We start from the raw sequence: 16,855 nt of genomic DNA on the forward strand, positions 1-16,855 counted from the left end.
GAGGCTGGCACCGCTTCTCCGTGGAATCGCTAATTTTTACCTTTAGATCTTGTCGGCAATTATTCATTTATTGTCCAGAAATTTTATTTATAATATTACAATTAATACACGTAATGTTTTACTTAAATGATTACTTAACTATCTCGCAAAGATAGCACTGCGTTCACACGGTTTTTTTTCTTTTTTTTTTTTATAAAAAATATTTAATCAAATCAACAATTTTTCTTTTCAGTTTAACGTTTACAATTTTGAGTATATATTTTTAGCCGCGCAGTCCCAAATTGTTATATACAATTTTTCAATTTAAAAACGCGTAGAAGTAGCGGAGAAAAGCGACAAAGGATAATTTCCAGTAAATAACGGTTGATAAGTGATCATCGTAAATATTGCGGCGGGATTGAGGTCGACAAGTGACCGTCTCTCATTAATCGGCCGGAGCCAAAAAGGGACCGATAAATCATGAGTTCGTTAATCTAGCTGCGGAGTTTGCCAATATTTCACGAGCGGGTAATAGGTAAATCGGACCGAGTCGCGAAATCGAGAGATCGAGCACGGGCGTCGGGGGAGTCGCGATCAATTAAATATCGGCCGAATCCCGCCCCTTCGACCGGTTTACTCGGGGGGTGGCCGAAAGAAGGTCAAGTGGGATCACCGAGGGAAATCCGAGGGGCGATTAGACGGTGCTCGGGAGTGGATTATACGGACCGACAGCTTTCGACTCGCGGCGATCTGGACGTCGCGACGATTGAAATCGCCTGACGTCCTAATACTTGAACGCTTCACCGAGCTTTGCCAAGAAAAATGACGTTTCCTCAGTTTCGCCTTTTCCCTCACCCGAGCGTTATTAGCGAGAAAAAGCAGCGTAAACTTCTGCAATGCGGATTTCTAAGTGCCAAATTATTATTTTATTATTAATAGAAATTAATAGAAATTAATCAGTTTGAATCGATAGGGACTAAAAGGAGCAAGAGAGAGTACATAAAACTTTAATGTTACGATTACTGTTCGAATAAATCGTCGTTTAGCGACGCTATTCTCTAATCTATCCGATCTTTATTAAACAAAATCGTCGAGAACGGCGCGCAGTTCTCGCGACGACAGCAGCCAGCGCTATTGTGTCGCGAGCGGCTTTGGAGGCGGCAGTCAAACCACAGCGCCGGGGCTATTTAGGCTCATCAGCTTTAATTGGCTTCGTTTGTAATTACGGCGAGAGAGGAGTCCGCGATAGGGCTGGTACAACCGAAGACAATGAAGAAGGAGGTCGGAAGGAGAAGGTGGAAGTAACCCGAATAGCCCGCGCTGACGCGGGCTGCGTTCTGGAGAGATCGGGGGAGGTGAATTTAAAGCCACCATTGTTAGCTCCTCCGGGATGGGGAGAGACCTGATACAGATTCTCGCCGCGGACAAAAGACCTCTTTCTTTATTCGTCAACCGAAAGGGGCGCGGAGGAGAAAGGATACCTTTGCGGATACTTGATAACGTAACGTCGCGGGGGAACACCGCCGGTATTTTATTTCGCAATATTTACTTAAACGCGAGTAATTTAACGCAAAGCGCGGTGACGTAGAATCTCGAACGAGCCGAGTCCGCGCGAGGGAGCGACTCGCGACGCGATCGAGGGGTGGGAACCCCCCCTGTCTTCTTCAGTGAACGTGAGCTAATTTCGGCGATACCGCGGAGACTCGCCCGCGCAGATTCTTCATTTCATAAATCTCGCGCGCGACGGGGCTTCGTTTTAATAAATCTTCTCCCGACTGGATCCACGACGGTTACTGCGTACCGTAAATTGCGCGGGCGATAGTTCTCGAGCGTGTAACTGCGAGTTTACAGCCCTCCACTGCTTCGCGCGTGACTTCCGAGGCTGCGGGCTCTCGAGAGAGAGTAAATCGCGGTGCGTGCGCTGCCACGTGCAAACGTGTCGAGTCGTTTGACCGGGACGAACACGGCTCTTTTTTTTTTTTTTTTCGGCGACCGCACAAACGCGCGACGCGACCGCTTCCTGGCTCCGGCACAATCGGTGCAGCGCGTTTTGCCCGAGAAAGGCAGACGAAAGAGACGCGTGGGAATGGCCTCCTTCACGCCGAGCGTAACTCTTTTAAGGCGACAATAAACAGCTCTGTTATGAAGTAATACCAGTCGTATTTTTGCGACGGAGCTACACTTCCGAGACAATTGCTGTCTAAAATAGCTGCTTAGCAACGATTAGTTAAAATAAGTTCTTTTTCTTTTTTCATTCAATGAATATTCTTTTGTTTTTGTTACTAAAATACTCGTTATCATAGAAATACGTGGAAGTCTCACTTATGGAAAAGTTTTAATTATCATTCTCGATCGCATATTGTAACGAGACAGTCGACTTTATCGAAGTCTGAATTAACGTCTCTCATAATTAACCAGGTTCTTTATCTCCTTCCATTCGGAATTCAGTAATTGAGTTAAAAAGTGGAGATTAAGTTAACCGATATTGATAAAACTGATCGTAAATTTCGGAATATAATCCCTCTCGGCGGTGGACGATCTTCGAAGACGCGAACGTGGTAGCGACGTGAAAATTTCATAATCCAGAGTCGGCTGGACGGCGGAGCGTCTCTCGTTATTGAGATCACCTGACGGGCCCTTTACTATCTCCGCTCGCCGGCCAGCCTTTCCCAGGCGCTCCCCGAAACCCAATCGTCCTCTCGAACCATTCCCCAAGACCGGAAGTACGTCGTTCCGTAGCCGTTGGCTCCCCGACGAGGGTCGGGCGTCGCGTCCTCCTCTTTCCTCGCGAGCTGTACACGTGACGCGAACACGTGGAACGGAGAGACCGAAGGTACCTTTCTCTCTCCTCCCTCCACCTGGGGCACGGAACTCTATCTCTCTCCTCTCTTTCTCTCTGTCTCTCTCCGTTCGCTCTCTCTTTCTCTTCCGTTTCTGTCCTTCGGCGGCCAACAGGTAGAAAGAGAGACAGGTGGCTCGGCCGATGTATGCACGATGCCGGGTGCGATACGACAATCCTGAACCCTGGACAGCCAGTGTCCGTGATGACTACCTCGCGAATCGACGCGTCTGTTTCGATAAATGTAGCACGAGCACCGATTTCCCCCGCCGTCTTTTTGCGTTTAGTTTACGCCATATCGGTCTTTTAATATTTCTTCGTTAACGCGAAATTGTTGAACGCCGGATATTTCCATTTTGTGTCAATTTCCAACGGAGTTGAAGGATAATTATCGAAGTGAGCCAGAGCATTCAACAGTCGCAGCGTAAGTTGAGAAATAAAAGTCGAATCCGTTGATTCGCATTGTGTTCTATCTCCTACGGTTTCGCGCTAATGGAATTCCTGATTATTAAACATTAAAGTAAATATTGCTTTACGGCAGCTTTTTTAATTTAACGTTTATTAAAATTTGATAATAAACTTATTGATTAAACAATTTTATAAATGCACTTGTAAAACTTTCAATCAAGATACGCGAATATTTCGCCAATGATATATAAATTCTTGATTCGACAAAAAAAAGAAACATTTTTTTTATTTTATGTTTATTGCACGCGGTACATTTTTATTTTAATTACCTTTAATTATTTAGACAAAAGAACTAAAAACCAGTTTTAAAATAATGACTCAATTTTATTAAAAGAACGCTATTTTGTCGTTATATTTTAATTTACAGCTGAATAAAATGAAATTAAATTGTATCTGTTATAAGATGAATAAACGAAAGCTGTATCATTTTCCTTTACCGGTGCAAGGAACAAAATAACGTGTAAATTATCGTGGCCGTGTAATTAAAATATTTATGTGCGCTTATCAAGTTTCTCGCCACAAATCTCGAGGAAAACACCGCTGTGCCTCCGTAATCCGTCGACACCGGTTTCGCCTTCCGATAGATAATGCATATCGATCCGGCAGTGTTCGGCCAAACTCTGTTAGTCGGAAATATTTGCTCGATAATATTGGCAGGTGACTCGATGGAAATCATCACCGCTACGGTTCTGTTGACAAATGGCCGCCTACGGTATTGTCGTTAATGATTGTTCTCGCTGGTTAATATTTGCCTTTGTTAACAAGCTTGGATTATCGCGGACTGGCGACTGTCTGCCCAGTCAAAACAATATTACTGTAAATTAATATTAAATTCGACGATAAACGGCCTGATTATAACTAATCGCTATCCTACTTCAATCACAAATTCATACGTATTAAAAAAAAAAAAAAAAATTATACATTTATTCTGTATACGGTAACTGAATTATTTTTAATTTTTAATAAATCTTGCAACAAATTTATAATTAGTAATTTAAGTATAATTTAATACTTCGCGAGATTAAGATTAACAACTATGTTTTTCGTCTTTTTCCGCAACTCGGAACATTATGTATGTACGTATACGCAGTTCGCGCACCAACGGAAAAAAAAAAAAAAAAAAAAAAAAAATCACGCTGTGGAGGAAGCTACCTCATTTCCATTTCTTTTCATCGCATTCATTACCCAGCTTGCTCACATGAGTCTGTCCGTTGATCAACGTGCCATCCGAGTGTCCTCCGCGCCTTTTTGTCGTTTCAAATTTATCCCGAGCATAACGCCGCGACACGCCCCGGAAGCTCGCATTTCGTGAGAAAGGAAGTAGCTCCGCTGCCCCGGCCCTTTTTCCCCTTTCTTCCCCTCGGTATAAATTTTCTCGGCCGAGCGCGGCGATAAACTCAAGATGAATTCCTTTTCGGCCGCGGGACGATGGATAAATAGAAAGCGCGGCTACGTGATTCGCAGCCGCAAGTGCAACACGTATTCGCATCTTCTTTTCTTCGTCTTCCCGGCCGCTCCCCCGCGGATTACTTTCACACGTTTCACGGTTATGTATTTCGCCACGACGGCTGAAAGGTAATTCCCCGCCGGGATCGAATTCTCTGATCACTCGCGACGTGCGCGCGACAATCAGCGACAATGACGCGAGATCGGATAAACGTCACGTCTCGGCAGGACAGATTTATTGTACAGGCCTCTCTCTCTCTCTCTCTCTTTTTTGATACGGAATATGAATAACTCATCGCACTTAGCTATGAGAAACGTCTCGCGCCATTCGAAACATCCGATTTAGAAACTAAAACCCTTTTCAATATTTCAAAATTTGTCAGATATTGTCGATATTATATCGTCACTTTAATCAAATCAGTCAATTTAATTAATAAGAATCGCTTTCCCGAAATATTAAAAATTAAATGCGCACGAGAATATAAATTGTATTTATATCGATAACGTATCTAGTCGTGTCAGATACAGGTTTGAAAAAAATTAATGCATTATTTCTGCGATAACGACGGAGTTGGAAAATACGACAATTAATATTAGAATAATTTTGTCAATAATTTTTGATTGCTGAATCAATAAGTTTCTTTTATGCAATGTACGTAATAATTATCTCAATATTATTTAAAGATTCAATCTCTCGAACGTTTGTCCGTTAGTATTTTATGGATATGAGGATACTTTAACCGACTGCATTACTACGTACGTACTATGAATGTCAGCGCTGCTAAAATAAGCATCCAAGCATGACGGCTTCCCCTACATGCATTCCGAACACGTAAAAACGATAGCAATACGTTCCCTATAGTATCAGCGCAATCATTTACCGACAATCTGTCGCGACTCTACTTCCGTCATGTGGAAATTTCGCTATTTCGCAATGCGTAATCGTTACCGCGATTTTGCAAATTCTATGACGTCGCTGTCATTCGATCATGCCAGTTATTTTGAATTTGCGCGTAATAGAATATAAAAAGGGACCTTTTTTTATATATTTTTATTTTGCGAATATAACTAATTTATATATTCTTTTATTTGGCAGTCTAGAAAATGATAGTGTATATAAAAAATTGTGAAAGAAGAAATTCTGTACAAATTCTATATAAAATATGATTCTTCTATCAGAATATTTTATATACTTTTTAATCAATTATTTAATAAATTATTTAATAAAATATAAATTTGAAAATAACACGAAACCGAACACGATATTTCGTAAAATCACAAAATTTTATCTCTAATTTATCCGTTCAAAAGAGGTGATAAATTAATTTTAACATAATAAACGTAATTTATTTGTTTATATAAATTAAAATTGAAAATTTTTAAAGTCAAGGGTTTATAAATCATTGGGGAAATTAAATATAAATTTTATATAATAGTTTAATTATTTAAAAATAAACAGTTATTTTCTAATTACTTTTTACTAATAAAAAATAAATTAATAAATTTTAATATAATATTTCTAATAATAACCATAAAATAAATTGTCTCTTTAATAATATTTATTAGCGTTATTTTAACAAAGTTATTAATCGTTTTAGTACCAAATCAATAAATTTTTGGACAATCATAATTTGTGGATTAATTACAAATCCCGCGACTAAAATGTTAATCGCCAACGCATCCAACAATCAAACAATTGCCCCCACGTCATCCGTGAAGCTGCGAAGATCTCGCCGATTATCATCCACAAGAGGGTTAAAACAGAGAACCGCCGTAAATATTCCGAAAGATTCCTGCCGAGAGGCACATCAGAAACCCGGTCTGCGTCTCGCAGCCGGCAAAAGCGTCGACGAGGACAACGGTCGGAGCGGACTATTGATGAACTGGGAGATGAACGAGAGGATCAGTTTAAGCAGCGGCTCCAGTGTTGGATTGGCTATTCGCCCCGACGGCAAGAAGGGTATCGAGTTGAGTGACACTCGCAGAAGGGAAATAGAAAGTAAATCGAAACCCGGTAGGCGTCTCGAGCGAAATCGCGAGGCCAAATTATCGTCGTTGTCGCCGGCGAAGTCGACACTGGAGCTGATGAACGTGTCCGGGTTTCCCGCGGATCGAAGGCATCGCGGAAACTCCGGTTCGATCGAGACGAATGAGGGGGACGTGAACGTCCTCAAGAGCGACTCGAAATACGAGATCGGTATTCCCAGCTTCGCCGCGAGGAAACAGAGGCAACAGAACACGCTCGGGAAGAACGGCGTTGACGGGTCGAGAAGAGCCAAGAACAAATCCGGCGACTCGATCTCGAAGCGGCTCGAATTAATCCACGAGCTCAACCAGAAGATCCTAGCCAACTATGAGAGGTTTCAGCAAAAGTCCAAGCGCACCAAGGACTCGAAGGATCAGACTGTTAGAAACCGCGTGAAGGACAGAGCCGACCCGGAAGAGCACGTCTACACGGAAATCAAGCGGAAAAACAAGCCGAGCGATCAAAAGAGTCCGGGCATTCTTAAGCAGGATATCTCTAATCAGGAAACTTGCAGAAAAGATTCCGCCAAGCGGGATACCTATAGACTAGTAGACACCAATAAATCAGTCCTGCCTGCGAGTCACTACGAAAGTATTAAGAGCCGCGGGGAGAAAAAGGACAGTTTGAGAGCCGCGAATCAGAGTGACTGCAGGACCGTTTGCGAAAATGCAAACTTTAGCTTGGCGGCCAAGATAAACTTCTCGCGCCAAGCGGACGACGCTGGGCAGCCGTCGAAGTACGTGAAATTGAAAAACAAGAAAGGACGATTGTCGGAAGAAAGTTCGATCTTCAACGCAAATGAGAACGTCTCCACGAAAGCGAACGACTCACTCGAGACTCTGGATTGTCTGGAAAATTCCAGATTGTATCCCGAAAATTGCGATCCGTTCCGTAACGAGCCGGTGGATAATGGCTCGCGGAGAAATGCGGAGGATTCGAGAGCCGATCGATCGGATACGCAGGCCGATGCGAGTTCGCGAGTCGCGAGCGAGGACGCCGCGATAGACGAGAGGATTTTGGAGAACGAGATCCTGGAAAATCTCGACGAGACTATCGATAGATTCGACAGCGAGCGGACGCAGGCGACGTCGGGGGACAGCACCGAGGAGAAGGACAGCTTTAGCACGGACTCTATACAGAGCGGTAGCCCTTCGAGCGTGAAAGGCTCGAAGGACGCCGCCAACCACCCGGATACCTTCAACTCCTCCTGGGATTCGGGAGTCGGGGTGGACGTCGGGAACGGCGGCGGGTGGGTGAGGATACACACGGGGATCGAGAGCAGCCTCGTATATCTTACTCTGGACACCACGGCTAGGGACGTCTGCAGGGACATGCTGCTGGGAGACGACTTGTCTCTGTTTGTTCAGGTAAACGCCAGTCCCCGCCACTGATTGTCCCTTCAACTTCGCGCGCCGGCGTTCCGTTTGTCTCGCGAGATAATGAAATACAAGACGCAAATGACGCTCCCTTGAACGCGATGGAACCTGACAGGTCATTCTGACTTAATCTTCCACGCTTTGCAAATACAAAAATAAAAAAAATAAAAAAAAAAAGAGAGAGAGATCCTTGAACTGCTCTCGTTGGAAATAATACACGCCGGGATCGTTTTTTGCGTCAGCGCGCTTCATTCGGCCTTTTAACATTTAATTATTTTCTCGAGGCCGGAAGTTACTGAAATTATAATAGTTTTTTTTTTGGAGCGAGCTTTAAGGTTCCCTTTTAAGAATTTTTATTATTAATTATTTGAGAGAAATTCGCGACCTCAAAGAAAATTAAGACAGCGTGTTGTGCGTCACTGTCGAGAGACAACCACGGCGCAGGAGCCAGTTTCTCAAAGATAACGACGTACGCGCGAGTAATCAAAGGAGTCTAAGACTGAAATAGCCGGCCGAGTCGGTGAAAGAAGTTTTGGCTCAATGGGACTACTAAAGCCACCGGAGCTGAATACCGAGTTAATGCTCTTGCGAGAAGAACGACAAGGGCGTTCTACTCGCCGTACCTTTGGCAGCGGAGACGTTTAGGCACTTGATTATCTTGTAATTTTTAATTGACCGCAAACAGTTAATTATCAATTACATTCAGTTTTACGCGAAACTAGGCAATGTTAAATAATTAACCGCGTGTTGCTCTACCGATAATCGAATATCTTTACGTTAAAGATACTCCAAATTTAAAAAGTAATCGTTATGTTTGTTAAAATTATATTTATATTAATATAATTATGTCTATGTAGAACATAGATTTGTGATTAAAAGCTACGTTTAATTATTAAAAGTACAATAAAGTTTGAAATAATTTTAGTTGAAATAATATTATTAACTTAACATCTTTGCAAACAGAGATGGATGCAGAAAAACAAATTTAAATTAATTTTTAAGCAGTCAGAAAATAAATTAATTTGTAATTAAAAATACTCTTGGTGCATTTAAATATTTGTACTAAAGTATAAACTTATTTATTATACGTATAAAAACAATTTACAAAAATTAATTTCAAAATTGCAATGTATTATAACTCCTACGTCGCATTACTTCTATTTAATTGTATTATTAATCATTCTGGAATTATTAATTAATTAATTAAATTACATTATTCGAAATATAGTGTATTATAGTATACATATAGAAGTAAAATATTGGACGTGAGTCACATTTATATACATATAAATTCATATTGACACTCCTTCACGGCTAAAATAATTTTTCAAAAATATCGATCTCAATATCGCCTCTTTTTATACGCAAAAAAAAAAAAAAAAAAAAAAAAAAAAAAAAAAAATAGAAATTTCGTTACGTATGTTTAGCAAAAAGAAAATTATTATTTATCACGCAATAATTCGTTTCGCTTTGACGTATTGAACGCGCTGCATTTTTGCAAAGCAAGTTTTCCGCCTGTTATTCACGTTATTCGCGCGGGTGGTTGCTTGAGCACTTTCCACGCGGGAAAAAAGCGGGCCGACCCTTTTCCGCAGACTTTACCCGAGAATTCTTTCCAGATTTTACCTTTGAAACCCCAGTCGAGAATTACACCGCGTTTCTTAACGTCATTTCTAATACAAGCGCAACGCAATTAATATTAAATATTTCAATCTTTATTTATTCGCCAAGTCCAGAAGGTGGACATCAAACGTTATTTGTTCAAAAAGTACTCTGTGAAAACCGAGCGTTTTTTACCGTGGAAATTCCTGAGTTCATTCGTGTCACCGAGACAGATATGGGTTCACGATCGCCACATGTGAGGAGAATTTTTCCGCCGGCGAACCGGAAGGCGGCCCCTCAAAGTTCCGCGGAAGCAATAGAAGGAGCCGATGCGCGTTCGTCGAAGAATCTTTATATTTTCAACGCGCCAAAGATATTAAAGGCTGCCGGGGGGATCTATACCGCTGCAGCGACGCGATGCTTGTCGATAAAGAGATCCTGCTTCGATTCGATCGAACTCGGACTAAGCTAAGAGTATAGTTTCGATCCCAACCACATAGTTTTAGGATATTTTCCAGTAACAGACGCGACTCGATTATATTTTTCATCGACCGAATCACATTTGTCGTTGGAAATATCGTGAAATTATAGATGGCTCCAGAAGTGATTATAATTTTCTTTCGATGCGCGGCGAAGACCATACATCACAAGCGCACCGAGTAATATTGACATGTCGAGTTAATACAGTAGTTTCTCACACGACAGTTGACCTAATATTTGGGGAAACCGTTCCTTACTTTCTTTTTCCGACAATTTAAACGTCAGAGGAAGACGATGATTTTCGTCAGCTGAGTGAGAGAAAAATATAGTTGCTTCAGAACCCAATCACGATATACTTAATTATATTTAGAATCGTAATAAATGTAAAAATTGTATTTCTCGTAGGAAATATTATAAAATTATTAACGGGTCTAAAAGTAACTGTATTATTTTCTCAGTGTAATCGAATCAATCTGAGAATTTCGTAATAATTTCATAATTTCATAATAATAGACGCGTTTCCCTTAAGACCTTGGATTATTGATCACAGTTACGTTGGATTACATTACTAAACGAGAAATTACATATAATTTCCAATCGTATTGAAATAATAACGCTCTCAAGCATTCCTCGGTACATTGATACGAATATTTCAGCAACCGTCGACCCAAATAGATGTTGTAATTTCGATAGTTAATTGGTAATGGGTTATTATCGAAATAATATTGACTGGTGCGCGATCAATATTTCACGTATCGGGCTTTCGCGTCGAAATAACGTATGAAATAACGAGCGCGCACGAACCTGCGGAGGCGGAAGTTCAAAAATTCCAACATGTGAAACGAAGCGAGCATTATTTCGGAAGGATCCCGTGGGATTCGCGGGGAGGACTGTCACCCAGCGCGAGAAAGAGGTTCTCTAGATCGAAACTCCGCGTCCAACGATTGTTATTGGTCGAAGGAGGAGATCGATGCGCGAGTAAAGAGGACCAATCTATGAAAACAAACGGAAGATTCCGCGGATCGTAGAATCTCTCGAGAGACGACCCAGGGTCGGAACTGCGAGCGAGAAAATTTTCCTTGCGCATAGAAATAGTTTTAAAGAAGTTGTAATTAAAATATGGCAAGTTAAAACTGTATCTTAGAATTTTTGCCAGTTTTTTTATTATTATTAATTTTTTTTATTTTTATATATATATTTTTTTTCTTTTTTTAATCTGTAAAAATCTGGAAAACTTTCAAGCTGCAATTAAACGTTTAGACACACAATGAAACGTGTACGTGATAAGAAATTCGTGAAATATGAGAAGTTTACGTGTAAAAGCTGGAATATTTAGCTGCTAGCCCGGAGACTCCTCAAGCCCAAGTTCTCAGGGTGGACTGAAATAATTTAAAAGTCTTTCCGCATCGGCCCTGCTTTTCTTCCCGGGAGAAACATTCGCCGCGCTTTGGGAACAAACATGCGCGAAGACGGACTACACGATAATGAATTCAACGGACGTATAATGCAGGATTTAACATCGCTGGAAAATACTTGGTATTCCCGTCGAGCGGAAGCCGACTTTCGAATTGAAAATCATTCGCAGCGTTGCGTCCTTTCCGTTTTTACTGATGCGCTTATATTACTATTATTATTATTTTATTATTAGATATGCGTCGTCAAGAAATTAATTTTGCAAAAAAGATTCGTGGATAAAAAGGAACCGTTAATTAATATAAAAAAAAATTATGCGTCTTGTTACTAGCGTGTCTCGATGCCTTAATGTCTTATCAAAACGCGATGCATGAAAATCAGACGCGAAAGGATACTTGATGTTTATTGCATCTTCGCGGATTCGATCTCGCGAGATAATCGCGCGAGCTTGTCACACGTTACTATTCCGTTTCTAAATACTCCCGGTGCACGGAGATTATTCCGCATCGGGGCCGCGGAGTCTGGCACGTCCCGAATTGGAGCGAACTAAACGCGGAAGAACTCGTTTCGTGCGATAGTAGTGTTTCGGGCGCGCCCGACAGGCCTGACACGTCAGGCTCATCTGTCAACTCGTTGGAACAATGCGGAGAGTCGGGAAGACTTATACCAGAAACCGTTGAAGTCCCGCGTCTCTTGATCGCGAGACAGTTTTCCCCTCAACGAGAATCGAAAACGCGAACGGTTGACAGCCGTCAAGTCTTCGTACAAAATACAATACTTCTTCGCGAGGATCGAATATCTTTTTTTTTTTTTTTTTTAACATTTTTTGATTTGATGAAGTAGATTTAGTTAGTTTGTTTGCCAGTGGCGATTAAAAAAACTTTATAATTAAAGCTTTAATTAAATTATTTCATTAATATTATTAAACATAATATACAGGGTGTTCCAGATCAGTGGACGATGCCGTAAATGATAGGTAGATTTAATCGAATTAAAACGAAAAGTCCTTTACCATTTTGAAAAATTCTCAATAGTTTTCGAGAAAAAAATTAAAATATATTAAATGTATAAGCGTAAGAGCGACAAGAAAGCTGCGCGTGAGTGAGCGCGACAGGCGAATGACTAGAAATGGCACCGTCGTCTGTCGCGCTCACTCAGCCCACGCTTCCTCGTCGCTCTTACGCGTACATAAATTAATTTTTTTCTTGAAAACTATTGAAAATTTTTTAAAATGGTACAGGACTTTTCGTTTTAATTCGATTAAATCTACTTATCATTTTCGGCATCGTCCACTGATCTGGGACACCCTGTATACATTAAAATTAAAAAAATTTAGATACTCTTTACGCTTTGCACATATTTTTATATACGATAAAAAAGATATTATTTCTTGATTATTATTCACTAACTTTTCTTTTTTTATTTTTTTAAATTTTAATTTTTTTTTTAATTTTCCCCAATTTAATTAACTTGAATCTTTAATCTATTTTTGAATCTGCAATTAAATTAATCGAGTTCGCTGTACAGCATCTAAAAGTAACGAAGATAACGAAATAAAATTTTTAATAATGAATTCGAACAAAAAAAAAAACTTTATACAATATTTTTTTTACCGTTGTGTAAAAAAAATTGATACGAGTCAAAAGCATCAACCAGTTGCTCTAATAACCACCGTTCGTTGGTTCCAAGTCGGGATTACCCGAAAATGCGCGCGGCACACCTCCTTTTATTGTAACCTCTGTTCCTAACGCAGACGACGGAGCCTTTTACGGTTAACTGAAATCGCAATTTGTTACTCCCGTTTTGCAAACGCGCCATTTACGAGTTAGTGCACTTAACGAGCATCGCTTTACGAGCAACATTGTTTAACGATTGTTTCTTTACTGCGCGCCCAACGTCGCTTAACGATTCGCCGTTGCGCTTTTTTCGCGTATCGACGGAACAGAAAGAGCGAATCGCAAAAAAAAAAAAAAAAAAAAAAAAAAGAAAAACTGAGGCGACGGATCGAGATAGAGAGAAAGTGGAAATGAGAGAGAAAGATGGAAGAGACTGGGAGGTAACGAGTGAGAGGGATGCTGGATAGACGACGATAAAGTTTCGATCGCTTCGTCAAAAAGCACTTTGTGCCTTGGTCGCGGGAGATATCTTTTTTACGACTTTTTGATGCTTCAATAAACAACAAGATTTCGTATTGCAGAAATTTATTGGAACGAACGTTTGATAGTTATGTAAATTCGCAAACGACGTAAACTAATTACTGTTGACGATTTTTGGATACGTGGAATTTTTTTTTATCCCGTGACGCAGCGTCTCTCATTCTCAACATTTTAAAGATTTTTTTTTTACGCAAATCAACGGTACTCTTTATAAAATTTATTAAGAACTATCACGAGTGCTAATGGTACTAAAAATAAATCTTTAAAATTTTGAAAATAAAGAATTGAAAATTAAATGGTAGGTTCTTTTATTAACGAGTAAGTAAGCTTTAACGTAGTTCACGAATCTAATATTGTATAATTAACAAAATTTTAATTTTAGATTCTGTACCAGCAAGTTATTAATTTTATTTGTTGAGATAATAATTTTTAAATACCGTAAATCTGTTTTTTTTTTTTTTTTAATGTTTTTATGTGTTCCACATTTTGTGTATGCGTTGTATATTTTAATTATCTTAAAACCGTCGTTTGCTGAAATTAATAACGCCGGCAATCTGTGATTCGGACAATATTTTTACTTAATATAATTTTATTGACATTTACATAATTATGCGTGTGTCTGTTCAATTTTTATCGCAGCCTTGTGAATTATGCTCCGTAATGCACATTTCAATTTTCACTCGTAGAACAGCAAGGAACTGATTATTTATACGTCCAAAGAGGAATCGAGTCACACGAGAAATGTGATCCCGCTCTTGATCCTCTTACACTGCAAAAGGATAAATAATCCGCATTACGACTGCGTTACTCGAAATGAAATCGCGATGGCAGCGCCCGGGTATAGGCCGAAGAGCAATTTGTATTTTTAATTAAAATCAGCCCGGCAGTCGCGCAAATCCGATCTCGAGCACGGCAGGAATAATATTGTCAATCATAACGACGCCAAGAATTTTCTTTCGTTAAGCGAATAAATTTTTACGCGCCGCTGCCTTATTTAATTAAAGGCGCTCGTCCAAGTACACACGGCGGCCAGCGAAGTGATAACGAACGGGATAGCGACGATAAAAAGCCGAACGCGTGTTTCTGTTTCGGGGAAACAATGACATGCAAGGACTTGATTACAGTAAGAATAATTCTTCAACCGAATTAATTTTGCAAATTTATCGTCTTGCAAAATTATAACAAGTTATCTCGTCAAGCTCTACGAGATCGAGAGACTCGCATATATTTATTTCTCGTCGATAGGGTACGATCGTAATTAAAACAATAACGATGCGAATGACGACGCTGTTGCGGAAATGTTCGGAAATTGCCAAAATCTTTATTGAAGAATAACTGAAAATGTAACGTCCGCTTTTTTTTTTTCGAGCTTATTTCTTTTTTCTTAGAGAATTAGTAAATAAACAGGTCATCGGCTAATTAAATTATGAAAATATTACGAGGCTGGCTTTCGACGGCTTTAAAAGCTCGCCTCAACCCTTTCCCCAGCTGAAAGAATCGCGCGAATATTACCTCGTGCGCTTCTTCGTCGACCCGTAAGGAAGCTAATTCTATTTACTTAGCCACACTTTGCGCACGACCGTCTTTTCGCCGTTTTTCCATGCTCGTCGCGCTTAATTCAACGCTAGTTAAACTCGCCCGATTATGTAAACGAATTTACCGGTGGGCACCTGCCGCGTAACGCCGCGCGCTTGCGACGGCAGGTGTTTGCCAGTTTGCATTTACACACATACGAAGGCGCACACATGCATACCAGCATGCATAAACACGCGTACAAGAATTGAGTGAGGCATTCGACAACGTGCTACGAACAGGTGTCTAATGACATCAACAAAGAAAATAGGTGAGCACCCGAAGTCTCTCGGCTTTTTGGTGTATTGTTAGAGATTGCGTGACATCGTCGAATTTAATTAAAAGGAAAAAAAAAAGTTGCCACGATGTATTTTATTATCTAGAAACTAAGGAAAGTTCGATTGTTTAAGATAAAATTAAAAAGAAAATTCGTAATTGTACTATGAATAAATAATTTGTTTTCGTAATTACGGAATAAATTAACGTAACGAAGCGATCTCTCCAGCAAAAATTAAGAAAATTGATTTTATATGTATATATAATTTTTAATTCTATGAAAAAAATTGGAGACGCAGAGAACCCAAGTATGTTAACTGATTATTGATTATTTAACATAAACTCTAGCGGTATATATGTCCTAAAATACCATTTTAATTCATGAAGTAATTTCAAACGAGATTAAGCGATATCATTATAAGAATTTGAAACTATAAAACACGAAAAGGCTGGAAACGCGTTAATTAATTAATCCGCAAAGATTATAGAGCATTAGTTTCAACGATCTTATAAATTAAACCTCCCCCCTTTGTGTTCTCGATTAATACATAAGCACTACAAAGATATTTCATAATTCGTGTGACGTTCAATACTATTCGATAATTACGAGAGCAGCTGAGAATTATTTAGCTTTCTGCTGCGCTAGTCAAACGCAAATTATTCCATACCAAATATACGATCCGATATTACACATATATGTATACTTTTCGACAGGAAATTCCACAGTTTCGCATTTATCTCTAATTAGCTAATAAATTAATTTTCCAAATATTTGCAGACACAAATTAACGATTTATTAAAAACGAAAGATATATTAGAAATGTCTAATTAATAATTTACTTGTATTAAAAAAAATGGCATACACTGTTTTTACGTTAATATTAAAAAAGTTTTCTAATTTGTAATAATTTTTACAACTGCGATAACTTTTTCATAACTTATAATAATTTCTAGATGCAAATTCAACGTAATGAATGCACGATGTAATTATCTAAATTGCAATTACGGATCGTGATTACGATTTTTAGATAAAATTAATAGATCTTTGGGAAAAGTATTGCGCGCAACTCCGGGCAGAAATTTCGTCGCGTTCCATTTGAAACAAACTTAAAACATGCACGAGGGCAAACTAATTTTCACGTTTTGAAATTAACAAAATCAACGCCGCGGCAAACCGACATCGCCGCACATAGGGAACGCTTATAATGAGTTTGTTAATTAC

The 16,855-nt window shown here is 39.6% G+C and overlaps 1 protein-coding gene across 1 annotated transcript in view; it reads left to right on the forward strand.

Annotated features, from left to right (window-relative positions):
* Positions 1-4,715: 4,715 nt before the first annotated feature.
* The window catches only part of Phlpp (PH domain leucine-rich repeat protein phosphatase), a 67,924-nt gene continuing 55,784 nt past the window's right edge, over positions 4,716-16,855 (forward strand). Inside the window, exon 1 of the mRNA XM_070661293.1 lies at positions 4,716-8,125. Coding sequence (XP_070517394.1) covers positions 6,395-8,125 — 1,731 coding nt within the window. The 5' untranslated portion in view covers positions 4,716-6,394. The remainder of the gene's footprint in view (positions 8,126-16,855) is intronic.

The sequence above is a fragment of the Cardiocondyla obscurior genome, linkage group LG09 (genome assembly GCF_019399895.1).
Source record: "Cardiocondyla obscurior isolate alpha-2009 linkage group LG09, Cobs3.1, whole genome shotgun sequence".
NCBI classification, from domain to species: domain Eukaryota; kingdom Metazoa; phylum Arthropoda; class Insecta; order Hymenoptera; family Formicidae; genus Cardiocondyla; species Cardiocondyla obscurior.